At 36.0% G+C, this 21,687-nt stretch overlaps 2 protein-coding genes across 2 annotated transcripts in view; both read right to left on the minus strand.

The window, feature by feature from the left end:
- The window catches only part of kl-3 (dynein heavy chain 8, axonemal kl-3), a 55,635-nt gene that overhangs the window by 31,230 nt on the left and 2,718 nt on the right, over positions 1 to 21,687 (minus strand). The window contains exons 4-25 of the mRNA XM_089696538.1: positions 20,627 to 20,738; positions 20,411 to 20,553; positions 19,955 to 20,156; positions 19,521 to 19,684; positions 19,138 to 19,314; positions 18,799 to 18,902; positions 18,116 to 18,335; positions 5,333 to 5,479; positions 4,802 to 4,941; positions 4,623 to 4,707; positions 4,402 to 4,547; positions 3,945 to 4,089; positions 3,594 to 3,692; positions 3,197 to 3,323; positions 2,863 to 2,965; positions 2,608 to 2,773; positions 1,571 to 1,706; positions 1,179 to 1,290; positions 1,030 to 1,094; positions 729 to 888; positions 523 to 655; positions 295 to 412 (exon numbers count right to left, since the gene is read on the minus strand). Coding sequence (XP_089552664.1) covers positions 295 to 412; positions 523 to 655; positions 729 to 888; positions 1,030 to 1,094; positions 1,179 to 1,290; positions 1,571 to 1,706; positions 2,608 to 2,773; positions 2,863 to 2,965; positions 3,197 to 3,323; positions 3,594 to 3,692; positions 3,945 to 4,089; positions 4,402 to 4,547; positions 4,623 to 4,707; positions 4,802 to 4,941; positions 5,333 to 5,479; positions 18,116 to 18,335; positions 18,799 to 18,902; positions 19,138 to 19,314; positions 19,521 to 19,684; positions 19,955 to 20,156; positions 20,411 to 20,553; positions 20,627 to 20,738 — 3,004 coding nt within the window. The remainder of the gene's footprint in view (positions 1 to 294; positions 413 to 522; positions 656 to 728; positions 889 to 1,029; positions 1,095 to 1,178; positions 1,291 to 1,570; positions 1,707 to 2,607; positions 2,774 to 2,862; positions 2,966 to 3,196; positions 3,324 to 3,593; positions 3,693 to 3,944; positions 4,090 to 4,401; positions 4,548 to 4,622; positions 4,708 to 4,801; positions 4,942 to 5,332; positions 5,480 to 18,115; positions 18,336 to 18,798; positions 18,903 to 19,137; positions 19,315 to 19,520; positions 19,685 to 19,954; positions 20,157 to 20,410; positions 20,554 to 20,626; positions 20,739 to 21,687) is intronic.
- Positions 5,775 to 17,853, minus strand: LOC149487846 (uncharacterized). Its single transcript, XM_089696541.1, has 2 exons — positions 12,928 to 17,853; positions 5,775 to 7,149 (listed from the first exon to the last, which is right to left on the minus strand). Exons 1-2 carry the CDS (start codon positions 16,646 to 16,648, stop codon positions 6,755 to 6,757), a joined length of 4,116 nt encoding a protein of 1,371 aa, XP_089552667.1. The 5' UTR covers positions 16,649 to 17,853; the 3' UTR covers positions 5,775 to 6,754.

Here is a 21,687-nt window from a genome sequence, read left to right on the forward strand (position 1 = left end):
CGCTCCTGTTGGTCTTAGCGTGATGATATATAGCCTTCCACGATGAATGGGTTATCTAACACCGAAATAATTTTTCAAATCGGACTAGTAGTTCCTGAGATTAGCGCGTTCAAACAAACAACAGCTTTATAATAGTAGTATAGATAAAGTAATGTCTTTGTTTTATCCTAAAATATAGCCTCGCCAACGAGTGAAAATATATTCGTTAAGAGAAAAGTCTAAATACTTAAAGAGTGAATGATATTTCAAGTTTAAATGAACCCTTAAACTTGTGGCAGAGGGAAAAAGCCTTACTAATACTCCTAGTGGTGGAGAGACTAGACATGGCTGCCATTTTCTCTTTCTTGATTTGTTCTTGCTGACCCCACATAAAGACATTGCGATGAATATCCATTATGCAATTTAAGACCACCTGCGGAAAACCGAATCAATTATAAAAATACTTAAAGATACGAAAACCTTATTCTTTGTTAAGTATTAATAATTGGCAAGTTACGGTTTGTTAGAATTCGGTTTTTATACCTGAGAAAATGCAGACTGTATTTCTTCCAAAGTAGGTTTTATCAAAACCCTTGGAATTTGAAGAAACATCAGTGATAACATTAATGGCTTCAATTTCTTTTGCTCTTCAGGGTCTGTCGTCATTGTTAAGAAGCTGCAATTCAAAATAATTATTATTAAACATACTATTATTCGATAAAAATCGTGATCTGTCTCATGTCACTTACCTTGAAACAGAAGCCCTTTTTCTTAATAAATCTAAACTTTGTCTGGTACATTTTATGAGAGCTTCTACACACTTAGTGGCAAAATAAGCGAACAGCTCGTTGCACTCATTGATTGCATGCATTGGTTCATAACGATCTGGATTCTCAATTTCCAAGAAAGCTACAACAAAAACGAAATATTTTTAACAATATAGGTGTACAGTGGCATCGATAACTTAAAGTATAGATAATGGTTTATTAAAATGCAGAGCAGTAACTCTAATATCTAAAATGAATAATAATTGTATTGATTTTGTTATACCTGCATCTTCAGGGAAAACACGTGTAGCCGATGTTACTTGCTTAAGAGCTTTTTCAGTATCCAACCTAAAAAAATAGACATATTAATAGACATAAGAAAATAAACACTCCTTAAGCTAAAAAAGCTTAAAAAATATTATTAAAACAAACCAATTATTCTTCAAGTCTTGAATTTGTTTTGATGGTACACTATCCAGGAATTTATTTATGAGCTCAATTACTGCAAGTTCCGCGTTCCAAGATTTTTGTTGTAAATCGCTTGCTGAAAACGTATGAGAAATAAAAAATAATAATACCTATAGAGTATTACACTTTGTATTAATAATGGTAGTAATCATATGAATTAAAGAATTTTCGCAGGATTTTTGCCAGAAAACCTTCAATTGGAAAATATGGGTTTTGGCTGTATTATTGTATATTGTCAACTCGAAATTTCATACAAATATAACATAGACATACAGAACAACAGGATTTAATACATAGGTTAAATACATGGACTGTAATGTAACATTAAAATACAAATATACCAGACAAATAATTACCAATCTCATCCCGTCTCACTAAGTTTTCGTCATAGAACACTGTTGGGTCCACCGCTTGTTCCGGCAGATATACCAACAATGTTTTAGTGATAGATAATAGAATTGCATCAATACGTGCTTCCTTCATATCTACAACCTATAAATAAATTATATTAAACTAGCGACCCGCCCCGGCTTCGCACGGGTGCAATGCTGATACTAAATACACTACAGAAAAACTGTGAACGTTGTATATAAAAACAGCGTCGCCCGCTCCGGCTTCGCACGGGTATAAAATAGATAGCCGGGCGGCCGGCCTGTAGCGCTGCAAACGCTACGTCCCGCAATTTTTAAATCTGTAATATCTTCGAAAATATTCACTTAAATCATACGGTGTAAAGGGCCATATAGATCTATATTAAATGAACAATGTATTGAAGGTATTTAATTGGTTAAGGATTAATGCTGTATTGGTTAAAATCGCATCGAAAATTAGCCATTATTTGTCGTAAAAAGTAAATGACAAAAAAAAGTTATTGTGGGTTATCCATAAGAGATAGACATATACCATCGCGGACTTTTCTGTAGACCTTTTCAATGTGTATAATACTTAGTACATTATTTTGATAAAACTCGTAGGGTTCAGCCTGCGTTTGCAATTTAAGCGGAAAAAATGTAATTTTTTACGACATCACATTAGAAACCTCAAAAATAACAGTATTTCTCCACTATTTAATGGATGTTATTATACATATAAACCTTCCTCTTGAATCACTCTATCTATTAAAAAAACCGCATCAAAATCCGTTGCGTAGTTTCAAAGATTTAAGCGTACAAAGGGACATAGGGACATAGGGACATAGGGACAGGGAAAGCGACTTTGTTTTATACTATGTAGTGATGACAGAAACGAGTGAAGATTTATAGCTTTTTTTATGTTGCCAAAAAATAATAGGTTCTCAATTTTTAGCATATTTGTGGCCCAGTAAAAAAAATAATTACTTCTTTTAATCTTAGAATATTACCAGGAAAAACAAGGATTGGATAAGAAGCAATACCTCTTTAACAAAAAGATCGACTTCATCTAATACTTCCTCTATTTTATCACAATAAGCGGGTATTTCAAGCGCCGTCCAAGTGATTGTAGAGAATCCTGGTTGAAATGCCTTTTCTAGTTTTACAAGCTGCGCTCGGAGTAACGGCAAATACAATTTTGGCATACTCCTAAAATTTACAAAAATAATATTTGAAAAGACATGTGTACTGATAAAAAAGTATTTATTCGTGTAGGTATAAAATATTTTAAAGTATACCGTCTTATTTGATCATTTCTGTCCACCAGAGATTTTATCCTTTCAAAATTACTGAATATTTTCTCTTTACAATATGCTACAATTTGAGCTGCATCAGGAACACCTTAAATAAACGATATTCTAAGAATTATTTCAAACATATTATTTAATTTAATGCAATGAAAACTTTATAAATTGAGATCAATGAATTTACATCAATTCATCATCAACTAGGAAAAACAATGTTCATCATAACAAAATATTCTTCTACTATTAGGGTAGTCCAACCTACACTCTAGGGCAATTAATCTCTCCCCATTGCACCACCAGTATTTTAATTAATTTAATAACTTACTCAAACCCAATTGCCACATATATTCCACTTCTCGTATACACTCAGGGATGTACACACTGAAGTTGACAATATACCGATTGGTAACAGGATGCCTAATTAGCAAAGGTGCTATTAGACCTAGACGAACCTAAAATAATAATCCAAAAGTTTTAAATTCAGTAATATCCGATCCTTCTAATATAATAAATGCGAAAGCTTGTGAGAATGAATGTATTAATGTTTATCACAATTTCACAAAAAAAAATTTGGATGGATTTTTGCAGGTTTAAATACGTCAGGCTAATACATGACCTAATAAAAGTACTTGATTTTGCCCGCAGGTTAAACCAAACGGCACAGCTAGCTAGTAATATGTAGATATAGACATCGAATTACCATATTTATGTTTTTAACTTACCTGACCCACATTTTCAGCCCAAGCACTGTGATATATGAATTCGAACTCCGTAAAAACAATTGACATCACATTATACAGTTTAATACATCTTTGAGTGTTCTGGAATGTTGGAATTAAATAAATCCCTGGTAAATTTATGTGTTTCAGTTTCAAAGTTTGTACAGTAAAACTCCGCTTCAACTTTAAGATTTGTTAAACTTTCATCATTTGTCTTCAATACAACTTTAACTTCATGGCAAATACAATTTCGAGGCTATGGTAAAATGCTAACTATAATATATTACTCCGTATTCCTGCGTATTATTGCGTATATCCCCTTTTTATTACTATTAAAATAAAATAGACACACACCATATGAGTTATAACTTCATGATGTTTCATAAACTCTTTCATGGGCCCTTTAATGTTCTTATCGTAAAAGCGAATCCACATAACCCTACCGGCCACGGGCGGCATGTTCCTCGGTAATTCGGGATTTTCGCGCTCTTCGTTGTATCTTTAAAATGTATTATTTTAACTTGTAGAAAAATACTTTTATGAGAAAATTGTTAGTACACCATCATTTATATGAATGGCTCTTGTTTGATACAAAAAACGAGTCGTCTCGATATATCTTTAAAATAAATATTTTTATTTCTTTAAATTATAAATTCATTATTTTTAGGTAAGAAAACATAGATTCAACTCTTCATAGATATACAAAATTGTTTCATTACATTCACGATAAATATCGTAAAAGTAGTCCTGACTACTTTTACGAAAAATTATACTGGAGAAAAACTATTAAATAATTATTATTTCTATATACCGATCACGTATAGCCTCGATTTCTGCAGTATAAGTACTAATTAAATCATAATACTGATCTTCCAAATACAGACAATCTAGTTTCAACGTCTCGAATCTTGCTAAAAGGTGCAATGCGATTTCTGTAGTTGGACATTTATTTACACTCTGTAAGAATTAATAATCGTTTAAAAATAATCGTTGTTTAATTTTAAATAATACTAAATATTAAATGAAACTTACAGCAATCATAAAATTTTCAAGTAATATCTCTTGAGTGGCTACTCCATCTTTATAAATTTTGTAGTCTTTATCAAAATCGGGTCGTCTGCAATTTAATTTATACATTAATAACTCAATAACTATTTATTTTTATCTTGATTAATAATTTATTGATATATTTTTATTGCATTTGAGCTTACCTATGATCTAATGCGTCGTAAGTTTTAGAAGAGATTGCCTTAAAAAGCTTATTAAAATTTGCAGCATATTCTTCTATACCTTCCAATGTAGTCTTGTTCAAAACATAATAAGTAATGTACGTTTGAAATAGGTCTATTATCTGAAAATTTTCAAACATCCATATTACCTCACTTAGCATTATTATTTTTGGTAAAATTTTAAGAATAGGTCTGTGATAATCAGATAAGAGCGTATACGCACTATGTGGGTAGCCGCATTGCGGGTAGCCGTCCGGCTGACCGCAAGCACAATTATGTACGTAATATTCATTTCTATGCGCACTGTGCGGTCTGCGGTAGCCGCATCGCAGTGCGCATAGAAATGAATATTACGTACATAATTGTGCTTGCGGTCAGCCGGACGGCTACCCGCAATGCGGCTACCCGCATAGTGCGTATACGCTCTAAGGCATATTAAAAACATAAATCTTTCGGTACAATAAAGGTTTCAGAAACTGAGCGTTTAAGTTAATTAAGTCTTTTCATGTTTACCTTGAGTAACCGCCTTCTAAAAGTTTCAAATTTGCCAAAAATATACATTTCCGAACAATCAAACGGTCTCTCGTCAGCAGCTTCTCTCATTTCCTCCTGAGTATCGCTATAGCATTCACGGTAAAAGCTATATAGATTCAAGCATAACTGCAAATTTAAAAATTATAAAATAATAGGTATATGCAGATAAGTTCATTGAAGAAATAGACAATAAATTATTATTAAACCGCCTTGAAATGGTCACAACTGGACAAAATTTAAAAATATGGCCGCATACGAGATAGCCTTTACATAAAAAATAATCAAAAAACTTTCAACACAGTCGTAAGTTAGGTAACAAACCCAAAAAAATATCCCAGCATATTGAGCAACTTCTGCATTCTTTGAAATCGGTTGATAAAAAGAGAAGAAGTATGAAATAACACTCTTTACTAAGTGGTCGCGCCAATATAAAAATATACGTAAATATATTCTCGATATGAAAGTGGACTGTATTCAGATCTACGTGGTGTTAGCAAAGAGGGATAGACAGGATACACACGGCACGTACCTCGTCGGAGGGAGTAGCGTCCAGAACACACGCGCCGCCACGCGGTCAGGGTCCTCCAGCTCGCGGCGGGCAAGAACGGCGTCCAGTCCCACACTCCACACAAACACACACGCGGCGGTGAGCGCGACCAAGGGGCCGGGGCACTGGATACCCCGGTGGTGTTACAAGGGCACAATGCCTGATGATCTAGAGAGCCTCGTGGAAGCTCTCCGGCGGTGGCCGAGTCCCGAACCTCGCGAAGGAACGGAGCGAACCCGACTGACTGCAGCGACAAGCACGTCGCGTTCACGTCTTATTGGACGTGTCACGTGGTTAGTGACCACGCGATGATTGGTTGTGCTCGTATGTAGGGAAGGATGAAGGAACACACCACAAACAATAAACGTTTAATTTCTACATTTACTATTTTAATTATATTGGCGTTACCATATCCACCCGCCCTAAATGGGTCACCATTTAAAACCAATCATAAGATACAGCGAAAAACTATGACTCTAGGATCGCATAATGCGCGCGGGTTAATGAAAGTCCTAAGAGCCACGGCGGTAATATAAATAACAAGTTCTATGGCTCTAGGAGCGCAAAATGCGAGCGGGATAATAAAAAATCCTAAAAGTCACGGCGGAAATATAACTAACAAATTCTATGACTCTAGGATCGCGTAATGCGAGCGGGGTATAAAAAAAATTCCTAAAGTCACGGCGGTATTACAACTAACAAATTCTATGACTCTAGGATCGCGTAAAGCGAGCGGGGTATAAAAAAAAATCCTAAAGTCACAGCGGTATTATAACTAAGAAATTATAAACGAAAGCGGTGCAAAACTTAAAATTAAACTTAACTAACTGCGGTAATATACTAATGCGGTATAACTATTGTCTTGGAAGCGGACATAAACGAACGACCGGGCGAAGGTAAGTTCCCTTGGCGGTCCTAACTGTACAAACGCGCGCGACGTCGTCCTTTGAAGGATGTTCTTTCTCTACGACGGCTAAAGGCCAGGTTAGGGGCGGTACATTATCATTTATTACAACCACGACCGTTCCAGGAGTAATAGGTGTGGAAGGCATATTCCATTTCTGCCTAACCTGCAGACCGTGTAAGTATTCCAATCTCCAACGTTCCCAAAACGACTGAACTAACTTGTCCAGTAGCGCATGCCTATCAAGTAAACTGACGTGATCAGATTTGACTTGCGGCGCGGGTAATGCTAGTAAAAGCGCGGTATTTAAAATAACAAGAAACAAATGCGTTATAATATTCATATCTATACATATAATAAAATCGTAGGAAAGTCAAAACTGTACATTGAATATTTTTTTAAAAGAATACATAATCCATGATCTATAATCGATATAGAAGCCAAAAACATAGTTTTTAGAATTTTTGTCTGTTTGTCTGTTTGTCTGTTTGTCTGTTTGTCTGTATGTTTGTCCAGGCTAATCTCGAAAAGTACTGCATAGATTGACTTCAAATTTTGCATGAATATTACTAACAGGTCGGGTGAGGCTTTTTTAAACATATTATCATGCTATCACCTCCGGGGGAGGAGCTGTGAACCTTTTTTTTTCTTACGTATTCCGTGTATTACGACAGCGTACAATCTAAAGACTCGTGTTTAAATGTTGGTTTCGGGTAAGCGATGCTATTATCTAGCTTTACACAATAAAAACTATGTCATTTACGTAATTTGGGCAGAGAATCAGTTTAATGAATTTATTAGTATACAAATTTGAAACAGCGCCATCTATGAGATTTCGTAAAAATCAAATCAATTTACATGTTAACACTACTGAACACAATGTTAAAAATTAATAATTTAAATATAATTATGTTATTTATTTATTTAACTCTTTAACCCATATCTTCCCTTCCCTATAAGGTGCGCTTATAATTCGTGTGAACTGTGAATATACTACATTTTTAAAAGTGAGGGTAGATGTTTATTATTTTAAGTCAAACTAGACACCATTACAGTTAATCTAATATTGATTGTGTTCATTGGTTACATTTTTAAAAATCTTCGTGTTTTAAAAATTCGATAACGAGGCGGGACTCGAACCAGCATTCTTAAGTGGTCGAATTTTTTCTATTCTTTATAAATTTATTGTTTATGAATTTATATTTATAAACAATAATACAAAAAGGTTAGTTCGTTGATAATTATTATTCCTTCATCATTTACATGTTGTAAGTAAAAATATACTTTGACTGTTAATACTTTTGTTCAGTATTTACCTGTATGATTATTGCTTGGTAATTAATATATTTTCATGTCGTATACCTAATTAAAAACATAAGTTTGATGTGAAACTAGCTGGATTTATTTTTACACACTCACAGTCTTATATTTTGTGTTAATGTTAAAATAGTATTAATAGTGTAAATCATAATATTTTTTCACAATTAAAAATATTTCCTTTTTTTGATGGTGTTGGCATCGAATTAAACTGCGCTGTCGTTTCGTTCACAAAAAGTGAAGTTATGAGGACCGAATATGTAGCCGCCTCAACTTACGGAAACGAGAGTAACCTGCGTTGTCTGTTAGTTATTGTATAGTCGAATTTAACGTTACATGGAAATTGGCATCTAATTATATGTATAATACTTATATTAAATCTGTAGAGGTCAATTCTGTACATGAAATATATTTTCTAAATAACTATCACGAGGTGATTAGGGATCGACACTGACGCCAAAAATTTTTGTCCGTCTGTCTGTCTGTATAACCGTTATAGAAACAAAAACTACTCGACGGATTTAAACGAAACTTGGTACAATTATTTTTCATATTCGTGAGCAGAGCAGTAACTCCATTTTTAAGCTTTCGTCGCGTGTGCAACCTTAAGGGTTAAAGCTACACAGAAATCAAGTATGAAAGAAATGTTCTCCATATTATATAAAAAATATCTCCCGACATCATAATTAATGTCTATCTTTTATGGTTGATCTTAGGAGTTCAAAGCTTTCTGATTATATTTGTCTACTAGCTGTGCCCGCGACTTCGTCCGCGTGGAATAGTGACTATAGGACCTATGACCATGGGCTCAGGGTGGGGCAACAATAATTGATTTTATTTTCATGCTTCCACTCCCACGCCCACTCCCAGGCCCACGCCAACGCCCACGCCCACTCCCCTTCACAATTGGTACCTACCAGATCAAAGCCAGGGTAAGCGCCCCACCCAGCCCCACGGTGGCTACGCCCATGCTGAATTACTACTTAACATACAATTATTGAGTAAATACGTACTACCATAAATAATTAAAAGAATTGTTATTAAAATTTCTTACTAAGCTGAGCTAAAAAACTTACGTACCAACTTATTAAAGAAAATCAAGAAATGAAATGCCTAACCTATACCAAATAGTTACTACATAATATTGTAATTAAAAATTATGATTAGTATATAATATCGAAAATCAAAAAAGAAATGCCTAACTAATTCTACGTAAAATTTCTTTTAAATTATGTCATATTATTTTTTAGGAACCAGGGGGGGAGAGGAGCAAATTCTATTTCCTTCCTTTCTTAAATGGATGTTTTTAATAATGTATGGTGTAGCCACTGATCAGCTTAATCGATACTCAATTTTTATCAAATCCAGCAACAAATCCAAATTAGATGTTTCCTGTCTCACGCACGTAACTAAAGGCTGAAGAGAGAGAGACGTAACTTAATCGTTTAGACGAAGAAAAGTGTAGAAAGAAAGTAGTAGAAAAAGGAATAAATAATTTCATAAACTTCCCAACGATCTTTAAAAATAAATTATTATATCATTTTTTTCATTCCCACTTTTACCCCTATGTAGGTATAATAAGTGGATGAACCGATTTCGATACAATTTATCTAAGAACCAGCGTCGGAAAATATGCTGCCTAACAAAAAAAAGCCGCATCTAATTCGGTTTACCTGTTAGACCGGACTCTCAGTGGAGTTTCGTTTGCAAAAATCGCGGACCTAAATCTGACTTCTGATATATATTGTATAGATCCCAGACATCCTATAGACAGATGTTGCCAACCAGTTTTGTGGTCCCCCTGCCCGCACCCCGGTAATTAAATATGGCATACAAAGAAAAAAATAAAAATTTCCAAAACATGCCGTGTGGGGTATCAAATGAAAGAGCTTATTGAGTAGATCACGAATATATAGCATACTATATACATTTCTTACACTTTCTCTAAGATTTTTTTAGAAAATTGACGAAAATGGTCCATTTTTGAGTTAACTTTAAACCACTATAGATTGAAAACTCATGAATATATTTTTTAAATTATTATTTTAAATAATTAACAATAGTCCATTGTTTACGATTCAATATTTCGTACAGTGAAATAGTTGCATGGGGGAGTGGGGGGAGCATTCAAAGATGGCGAGTATATTTTCAAGTTCATATAGGATATAGTTATTTTCATCAAATCCACCACATAGCTCACTTATATTATATTACGAACTATTGCATCATAAACAATGGACTATTGTTAATTATTTAAAATAATAATTTAAAAAATATATTCATGAGTTTTCAATCTATAGTGGTTTAAAGTTAACTCAAAAATGGACCATTTTCGTAAATTTTCTAAAAAATCTTAGAGAAAGTGTAAGAAATGTATATAGTATGCTATATATTCTTGATCTACTCAATAAGCTCTTTCATTTGATACCCCACACGGCATGTTTTGGAAATTTTTATTTTTTTCTTTGTATGCCATATTTAATTACCGGGGTGCGGGCAGGGGGACCACAAAACTGGTTGGCAACATCTGTCTATAGGATGTCTGGGATCTATACAATATATATCAGAAGTCAGATTTAGGTCCGCGATTTTTGCAAACGAACATCTCCTTGGAGCCTGCTCTATGTTAGCCAGCTACGGTGCCATAGACAGACACACACACACACACACACAGAAATACATAGCAGTCAAACACATAACACCCGTCTTTTTGCGTCGGGGGTTAAAAGTATAATACGACATAATTTAAAGGACATTTTGTGTGGCAAATTTACCTATTAGAAGTAACCATAATGTTAATTTGACCCCGCCCCCCCTACTACCTCAGCTTACCCCCAAACCCTTGGGGAATTTTGATATGATCATCTGGACATGTAAAGGAATAACTGTAGCGTCTAACAGATAAATTACGTTTTATAAACAAATACACTGTAATAAAATAAAATACACTGTACAGTGTACAATAGAATGCCTTAGCAAATGTTCGCCGTGATTACTTATAAATTGTCATAACTTTTTTATTTATGAACCGATTGACATGAAATAAACACTAACTGTTAAATGAACATTACCACAATACATTAGTGAAATCCGCATCTAAATCGGATAAGCCGTTTCTGAGATTAGCGTGCACAAACATACAGACAAACAGACAAAAAAATTTTTAACTACAGTTTTGGGTTCAAGATCGATTTAATAATAACACCTGCTAATTTTTTTCTACATATTTTCATTGTACAGACATCGCTTTTCCACAATTTTATTATATGTATTGATGATGATGATGATTGATGATTATAACACTCTCAGTCCGTTTTAACTTAATTTTTATTTACTCGCATCAGTGCCACCTAAAAATTCTTTATATCGAAATTCGAGCAAAGCTAAGAAAATAAGAATTCTCAAGGATCGTTAGAGGTAAGAGGCTTACTATTGACCAAAAACAACATATTGTTATGCCGAGAACCTGAAACCGCTTCACAACGAGAATTGCGGCTCACAGCTGACCGCGAACGGCATGTACTATCCTGTGAGACCGAAACCTTCACTGAGAGGGTATAACGTCTCACAGCTGATCGCAAATGGCATATTTTATCTCGATAATCTGAAACTTTTACTCAATATGAAGACCGATTGACAAATGATAGGGTGCACCATAATATTATTCGATCTCTTGAAGATGAACATGAGCATAAGCAATGACTAGAGTAGGGACGCGAATATTACCATTATTTGAGACAAGATTATTTGAGACAAGTACGATTAATAAGTTTGTTTAATGAAAGATTAAGAATTGAAACTATTTGGTCTCTTGAAACGGACGAATAGCGAGAGGCCCGTCTTACTGTAGACAGATTTCGACAGTCTTAATGACTTAAGAGGTAAACATAGAAGATCAATCTACAAATTCGGTGGTGTGGTCCGACAAATATAAAAGTGGGTTTGCTTATAACCTCACAATTGATTACAGATCATCTTCTGTATAGGCGATATTAACGTAGTATGTTCTTTTTGTAATGCTTTAAAGAGGAGTAAGGAGTCGGCTTTCGTTTGAAGATACACCAGAACCTTTGAAATCACTACTTTTAGAGGAACATGTGCAATCTAAACAGTTCTTAGACAATATTCGCTCTTATAGTAGTGCGTTTTAAATTATCCTTTGGTGCTCAACAATTATCAGAGGATCCTTTCATGCTTACTTTTAAGATACAAGGTCAAGTTTATCATTTGATAGGATCCTTTTTGCCTGAAGGCCAACCTAAGTTTCTTCAAATATATTTTATATTCGACTACAACGAATAGTCGAATACAAGAAATCAATATTTCTCGAATTTAAAATATTACAATTTTTCCTACAGTAGGGCGACGAATGTATTTTCGCATAGTAACGGAGGGGAACTCGCAGGGGGTCAAGTGACGCGGGCCACGTACCACAAACATGCTTAGTTTGTTGTACCGAGCGCGAAAGTCATCGTGTTTTTAGTAAAATTACTATGTAAACTAACGTAATTTAATACTTAGGTACATATTATATAATGATGCGCTCAAACTGTTAATATACATTTAATTTAGATTATTATTTGAATTACTAAGTAATGTAGAATTTAAATCAAATTCACTCATGTTTTCCTCAGATTTTCGATGTCCTCCGATTTTAAGATTTTCTTATCAGAGTATTCAATTTTAATGTAGTTTATTTTTATAAGAGACAATTAAGAACATTCAAAAATAAAGTGTCACGTATTTTTTTTAAACGACGAATGACGAAAAACGACGTAATCGCGGACGAAGTCGCGGGCAACAGCTAGTATTTAATATGATAATAATCAATGATCATGATAATTATGTGATCATTGCGCGGTAATATCACTGGAAGCTTATGTGCATATTCCAGGGCGGAATCGCTTAGACGTCCGATAAGGATAAGTCTGTTGCGAATAAAAGGCTTCAAGCGGTTGAAAGCCTGTGAATAAAATTTATAAAAGAGTATATTATAATACTCCTCTGCAAAATATTTATTTTGCAGGGCGGGAATAATTTTATTCTCAGCGAAATTAGGTTCCTCTACGGTCATCATAACACCGCGGCGGGTTAATAATATAAGGAACCTATAAATATAAAATACACGACGCGACGAGACGCGAAGGGCGGTATCGTATAAAGCGCAATGCTTTATAGGCGGGCACACAGTGTGCACTAATAATTTTCGTTCGGGAATGTCTGCAATAGACTCACCATCGAGACTCCTAAGAGGCCAATCAGATGGGTCCGAACGAGCCCACTGGGGTCCGTGGAACCACAGAGGGTGCGGTACGAGATTTTGTGGCGTAATACCACGCGAAAGAATGACAGCGGGAATTTCAATACCAGAAACATGGTAGAAATTATCTGATGGGATGTTATACACGACTGTGGGAGCAACGAAGCCCATCATGTCCCACAGACGGGCGGTAATTGACAAGATGGAGTGCTTAGTGCACATCACATCGGCGGGAGCGGTAATTTTAAAATAGAAACAATTATCAACGGTAGACCAATGCAGACCAAGTAATTTATGTTGCACGGTCTTATCAAACTCCACCGCGGAGGGTAAAAGTTTGTGCGAAGCGGGAAGATTATCTAACACATTTTTGCTATTACTATTCCATTTAATAAGATCCCACTGAGCTCCCTTAAACAAATCGATGAGCTGCTGCGACGCGGAAACTGCTTCACATTCCGTGGGAATAGAGAAGGCGATATCATCCATATACAACGAGGAAGACGCAATGCCACTCGCGAGCGGATATTTCGCGCCGTCATCTTCTACGAGCTGTCTTACCGTGCGCAGTGCATGATAAGGACTAGACTTGATGCCGAAGCAAACTCGATTAAATTGATAAAGAAGCAGCGGATCCTGCGGGCTGAAACGATATAAAAAACATTGAAAACGACGATCAAACTCACGTACGAATATCTGCAGAAACTGTTGGCGGCAATCGGCGGTCATGGCAATCGCGTGGAGACGAAAACCTAAAATAATTGTAAACAAATTGCCTTGTAAATTCGGCCCAACATGCAGAAGGTCATTCAATGAACGCTGGCTTCCAGAAGTTGGCATGCTAGCATCTAAAACCATGCGCAGCTTAGTCGACGATTTATCCTCGCGCAGAACAGCGTGATGCGGTATAATATAAATAGGTGTAGGGTCACGCGGATCATACGGAGGCGCGGGTGAAATATAATTTCTCGTTAGATAATCTTTTATGACGTCATCATATGCCAACCTTAATTTAGGTGAAGCCTGTAGCTTTCTTTCGAGGCACATGAAACGCTTGCGGGCAATATTAAATGAGTCACCGAGAGTGTAGAAATCATCCTTAAATGGAAGCGAAACAATATATCTACCACTCACGGGATCGCGGGTTGTAGTTAATTTATAATATTCTTCACATTCAACATCATCGGGATGTTGAACGGGCGGTGCGGTAGGAAGCTCCTCGAGCTCCCAGAAACGCCTGACTAATGAGTCAATAGCGGCGGTCTCTTGAACGTGACAACACGTCAAGGGCGGTTTATGTATGTTAGGTATGGTGGGTACTGAACCCATTATTACATAGCCTAACACCGTGCGCAATGCAGCGGGCGCCGACGAGTCACGAGATGCATGAACTACGTCGGGGAGAAGCAGATGAGGGAACAGAGAAGCACCGATTAATAAATCGATTTTATTTGGCGTACCAAAACTCTCATCTGCGAGCGGTAAATGCGAAATATGCGATAAGACAGAAGTGTCTATAACAGCGGTAGGTAGTAAATCCGTAACATGATCAACAACTAGCGGTGAAATATTAAAAGATATGTTGTTGTCAAGACGTGAATAAAATTTTATATTTATAGAATTACTATTTATAATTTTTTCTGAACCACCGAACCCCTTAATAATAGTACGTTCGGTTTTCTGCGGTTTAATACCTAAACGTTCACAACATTCATTTGTAATGAAGTGACTTTGCGAAGCGGAATCTAAAAGCGCGCGAATAACAAGCCGTTCGCCTTTACAATTATAAGCTACGACTTCAGCGGTTGATAATAAAATAGTACATTGTTTATTCGCGGGCGCGTTGCATTGAAATGCGTTATCAGTATCAGCTGTATAGCTAGCGGTACATAGCGCAATGTCGGAGCGGACGCACTCGCCCGACGCGGACGGCGCAGGCAACGGCGGTGTGCTGCGCGGCGGGGGGTGAGACGCAGGCGCGGGAATGGACGATTCGCGTTTCAAATGTAACATCGTATGATGTTTTAATTTACAAACGCGACAGCCAGAATACGACGAACAACTAGAAACTCGATGTTTTATACTGAGACAATTTATACACGCGTTTCTATCCTTTACGTATTTCAAACGTTCCTGCGGACTCATTTTATGAAAACTCGAACATTTATATAAATTTTGATGCGTAATATTTGTACAAAGACAACTATATGCGGAATCAGCGGTTGTTACGTAAGACTGATACTTAGGCGGAGCAGACGAGATATTATTTGAACTGCGGTTATAATTATTATACTTTCGAGGCGGTTTATTTATTCCCGAATTTGTGGAAGGATGAATGCGTTCTAATACCTTCGCACGAGTTTGAATAAATTGAACTAAGTTATCAAAAGTAGGCATTTCACTACCAAACTTAGTCTCGAAAGCGCGAACAGTATCTGAGTCTAACTTCTTCAACGCGATATGAACAATCATTAAATCTGTAATATTATCTAACTTTATATTTTGTAAGGCGCGCACTGCGCTAATAAAGTTATCAGTAAATAAATCAAAGTTTGTTGCGGACGCACAATGCAAAGGTTTAAAATCAAACATTTGATTTAAATACGCGGAAACTAACATACGTTTATCATCATATTTATTTTTTAAAGTTTGTAATATTAAATTATAATTTTCAGCGGAGGGGGTTATACCAGCTATAACAGTTGTGGCCTTCCCCGTTAATTTACCTAGTAAATAATATAAACGCTCGGCATCTGTAAGGCCGGGATTGTTATGAACAACTGATTCAAAATTCGAAAGAAACAGCGGAAATGAGCGAATATCACCCGAAAATGGTACTAATTCGATAGGCGGTAATTTAGGCCTATTTTTATGCAAATTATTAATATCTCCGTGTGACGGACTTGGTTGCGAATATTGCGATTTAATTCTTATAACTCTGCTATATAAAGACTCGAATGCAACGAGGCTTTTATAATCAGGTTTCGCGGTAGGTGTTAATAATAATAAGCGAGTATTGTATTCGTCTAAACACTTTTCAAATCTTTCACGTAATGATTCTATCTGCGCGGACTCGTCAAGGAAACTTTCCATAAGCGAGGCGTTGTTATGAACGTTTAAAGACAAATCATACATTTGTTGCACCATTTCGAATATAACTTCGCGTTTAGCTAATAACATGGATAACTGCGAATCATTTATATCTTCCGAATCATTAACATCCGAAGCGTCACTATCAGGTAACTTAGTCATTTTCTTAGGCGGCATTTTTAATAACAAAAGTATATATTCAAACAGAGAATGTTACAATACAAGTTACAATAACAAGTAATACGACTAAATAAAGTAGGTCAGCGACGCAAGCGTAATATGAACCGAGTATGAATTTTCAATATGGTCGGATTATAACAGCGGATCGCGGAATGACCTAGATAACGTTATAAATTTCGAGCGCGGGTAGCGGGTAAATAAATATGATGAAATATGTTCGATTTATAATGATTTTAGCGTTATAACTGCGGATAAACGATATGAATATAGTTTTAATTAACTATTTTAATAATAATATACGCGTAACTTAATGTTACGGGCGGAATAAAATATATTTTAAGCAAAATATAATAGATGACGCAATGTCGATCTATGCGGTATATTATAGTTATTTCACAATGAATGTACTATTAAATCGCTTATTAGGGCCTACAATGAGTATCCTAATAAGGGCGGGTTTAAAATATATTTTATATGAATAGTAGAAGACGCATTGTCGTTCTATTATATGCGGTATATTAAATAGTATTTCGCATTGAAGATACTACTAATCGCTTATTAGGTCCTACACAATGAGTATCCTAATAAGGGCGGTGGAATCATCAGGTATTATCTTGCTCGAAGTGACCACTCAATGGTTACTATCCGGGTCGAAGGTACCACTCAATGGTCGCGCCAATATAAAAATATACGTAAATATATTCTCGATATGAAAGTGGACTGTATTCAGATCTACGTGGTGTTAGCAAAGAGGGATAGACAGGATACACACGGCACGTACCTCGTCGGAGGGAGTAGCGTCCAGAACACACGCGCCGCCACGCGGTCAGGGTCCTCCAGCTCGCGGCGGGCAAGAACGGCGTCCAGTCCCACACTCCACACAAACACACACGCGGCGGTGAGCGCGACCAAGGGGCCGGGGCACTGGATACCCCGGTGGTGTTACAAGGGCACAATGCCTGATGATCTAGAGAGCCTCGTGGAAGCTCTCCGGCGGTGGCCGAGTCCCGAACCTCGCGAAGGAACGGAGCGAACCCGACTGACTGCAGCGACAAGCACGTCGCGTTCACGTCTTATTGGACGTGTCACGTGGTTAGTGACCACGCGATGATTGGTTGTGCTCGTATGTAGGGAAGGATGAAGGAACACACCACAAACAATAAACGTTTAATTTCTACATTTACTATTTTAATTATATTGGCGTTACCACTAAGAGCGTATACGCACTATGCGGGTAGCCACATTGCGGGTAGCCGTCCGGCTGACCGCAAGCACAATTATGTACGTAATATTCATTTCTATGCGCACTGCGATGCGGCTACCGCAGACCGCACAGTGCGCATAGAAATGAATATTACGTACATAATTGTGCTTGCGGTCAGCCGGACGGCTACCCGCAATGCGGCTACCCGCATAGTGCGTATACGCTCTTACTCTTTCATATTTTACTAAACTCTTACAAACCTTCGACTTCTTAATAAAGTTAAGTTTATCCTGGTTCCAAATGGTCTTTCTACCATTGTTTGTCAGATAGTCCATGCACATGTTTAATATCTGATTGGTGACTTTCACCAACAAAGTGGAGATTTGCTTGGTTGTGTTATAGTATCGAGATGTAGCGAACACCATACGAACAGTGTATAATAATCCGGGTATAAACTGTTGCATTGTTAGGGGATCACATCTGGAATACATGTGAATATGGCAAAATAGTCATAGGGAACGTATGTGACCACCGACTTTTCTTTTGTATAGCTTCAAAAATTTTTTATTACTCTTTCTAAACTCACTTTTACACAATACTCGCAACCACAATTCTCAAATTTCCAAATAAACAATGTTTTCTCCCAATACTAACTACCCTCTTTTTGTTATTATAGTACGTCGAGTACCAACTACCTTCAACAATAATCTCATAAAATAAAACAACTGTAATTAGGTATGTAATATCAAAATATTTCCCGCACTAGTTTTATACAATGTTAACATTCAAACATCCAGACACTTTTAAGTGGCAATCAAAACACCCACTCTCTAATTAAGCTTAAAACAACCCACAATACAAACTGGGTATTTTCACAAGTACTTTTCTAGGAATGCGGTTGACATTAAAAAATAGTAAAATGTAACTTTTTATTATTCATTACCGGTATAATGGTTCACAATACTTTTCCAGAGCGTATAGATATTTCACATTATCATACGCTTCGTTGTAAAAATCTGTCACTTGGTTGTCCAACGCTCTCCATTTCTAAAATATAGAGCGATATTTCAATGCATCGTAAATTTAGTAACTCAACTAAACGATTTAAGATTTATTAGGCTAGATTTGTAGTAAGAACATTTTAAAAGAGTACCTACGCGATGCGTAAACAAGAGCTTTTTACGCAATATTATTTTAGGTATTTAGGACGTTCAACTTACAGTAATTATATCACAGATACTATAGTAGGTTATACTAGGTTATATAATATATTTTTGTTTACCTTTATAAGTTTGGACTTTGCTCTAATAAGTGTATGAATATACATTTGACACGGATCACTTTTAATATGCTCAATAATTGATGTAAAAGTAGTCAACTGTCGTCTCCAGTGATCCAATTCAGCTAATGGTCCGATGTTCGAAGGCTCACGACGTAATTGTTGACTTTGAACTAGGACCTATAAATTATTTATAACTTTTCTTTATTAAAAAGAAATGAAATCCTAAAAGACATTGAAGAATCTTAATATTTTTTATACGATAAGGATACACCCACTTTTAAAATAAACCTGTACTGTACGACAACTTAGTAGGATCTCATATTTATTTTATTGCCTCCAAATTATTCTAATAAGATACCTCTTTCGATAATTGTTTATTTTACCATAGTTATCTGTTTGTTCCATTGCTTTACGTAAGAACAAATTTCTTCCAAAACATGAGTTTTAGTGATGGCCAGTTTCATTTTTTCTGCATCTGCTAATTCTTCTTCATACAACGATAAGTTTATTTTGAACTTTGTGCAACAGTCCAAATCTATCTTTGTTTCTGAATCAAAAATATAATATGAATTAGGTTTCTGAAATTGTTACAATCGAAGAAATCTGGCTAAAAGCATGAAATCTTGTAAAGAATCGGATTTCTATTGAACTCTATGACTTCAATATTTAACGAAAGCTCTTCTTCCAAACCTCTTCCTCCAAACTCCTAATGTGCACTATAATAAAATTATGACAATAAAATCAAAAATTAAATTAGGAGATATAGAGACGGACCACAAGATAATATCATACAATAAATAAAAACACAACATCTTACTTTCAAGATAATCACTAAAAAGCATTATCTTCGAAATATACGTTTTTATTATGTCTGAACTTCTAGGATTAGGTGGGTTTAGATCTCCCCACGCCTTACAAACATTAAGAGCTGGTATATAAACACGTTTTATCGTTCTAAATATTCCCGATACCACATTCTCAGTTTCTTGGTTCATGTCAAAGAACACTAAATAATAATCCTGCAAATAATATGAAATAATTTTTAATTTCCTACTAATATTATAGATTACACGAAAGTTTGTAAAACCACTGAACGGATTTTGTTGATACTTGGCAATGATGTAGCTTAAGTGCCAGAATAACACAAATGCTTAGAAATACTTGCCTTTGCGCGCGTGTTCATCGTTTTAAAAGTCGTAGTTACTTGTAGCAAATTTAATAAATAACATTTCATTTTTTAACCTTAACAAACAGATGAAAAATACATGCGTACCTCAGCTACATTTTTAGTATCAATAGCTTTATTTTTTATTCGATACATGCCAACGCACATGCCTTCAGTCCCTATAGTACCCGCATCAGATATGTAAGTCCTCTCCATTCTACCTTTTTGATTTGGTATAAAACGGCCAGATTCTATTAAAAAGAAAATTGTTAAAGAAGCCAAAGGGGAAACAGAAGAAATAATTGTGATTGTAATTTTTTTTACCCATTTTCAATGGCGGCAACCAAGCATCACAAAGAACTATACAGTTTCTTCCGCCCTCAGCTACTGCACTATCCAAAAGATCGATGTGAATATCCGCATCGTATACTCCTTCCTTTAATTAATAATTCAATACATTACATTTCCTTGTGCTGTGCTCCGCGGTTTTACCCGCAGTACTCCGCTCCTGTTGGTCTTAGCGAGATGATGATAACTATACCTATAGCCTAGCCATAAATGGGCTATCTAACACCGAATTTTTTTTCAAATCGGACCAGTAGTTCCCGAGATTAGCGCGTTCAAACAAACAAACAAACAAACTCTTCAGCTTTATAATATTAGTATAGATTAAAATTTGAGGACTTCTTCTTTGTAGGTAGGAGTTTTAGAGGTTTTTTACATTCTGTGATTCTTTGCAGGACCTAAATTACTACGATGATAATAGCCCGGTTTACACGCACGCTCTTTCACGCGCGATTCGGCTTTCACGCGGGAAAGAGCGAGCATTTAAACGATGACAGAGAGAACGAGATTGCGCGTCCACTCCGCACACACTCAAACGCGCCACGCTTTAGTTCGATCAATCGCGCGCGATTATCGTTTACACGCACAATCTTTCCTCTTTCCTCAGCGCGCGTGCTTTCCCGCGTTCAATCCCGCGCACTCAATCACGCGGTAAAGAGTGTGCGTGTAAACCGGGCTAATGATGTGGAAATAGCCATCCATAACGGATTTGTGGGTATGTGGCATCGTAATAGCGTATTTATTACCCAAACGGAAAAAGAAAAGAGGATTTAGTTTTTAGTAGTAGTAGTTTATCCAAATATACTTATACGTTATACTTTTTTAATCGGTCTAGTAGTTTCTGAGACTAGTGCATTCAAATAAAGAAACTTTTTATGTTAATAAAAGTCCTATAGATTTAAATCAATTGGTAAGTGGCCAAACTCCCGCAAAATCTACTGAACTGATTTGGATTACATAACACGACTGCTGATAAAATATAATAATCAGCACTCAAAATTTTGCGTAAGATGTATCGATTTTATCGTAGGCATTTTATA

The sequence above is a fragment of the Colias philodice genome, chromosome 6 (genome assembly GCF_061535455.1).
Source record: "Colias philodice isolate Cphi_HAF_F1 chromosome 6, ilColPhil1 Martin Lab GWU primary, whole genome shotgun sequence".
NCBI classification, from domain to species: Eukaryota; Metazoa; Arthropoda; class Insecta; order Lepidoptera; family Pieridae; genus Colias; species Colias philodice.

Bases quoted from the DNA above. Each gene is read 5' to 3' on its own strand.
- LOC149487846 (XM_089696541.1), bottom strand. From the start codon at position 16,648: ATGCCGCCTAAGAAAATGACTAAGTTACCTGATAGTGACGCTTCGGAT. The intron at 7,150-12,927 runs AGCTGTTGCCCG...TTATATGTATAG, and splicing joins TTATTATCATATTAAATACT to ATATGAATATTATAACGCAT.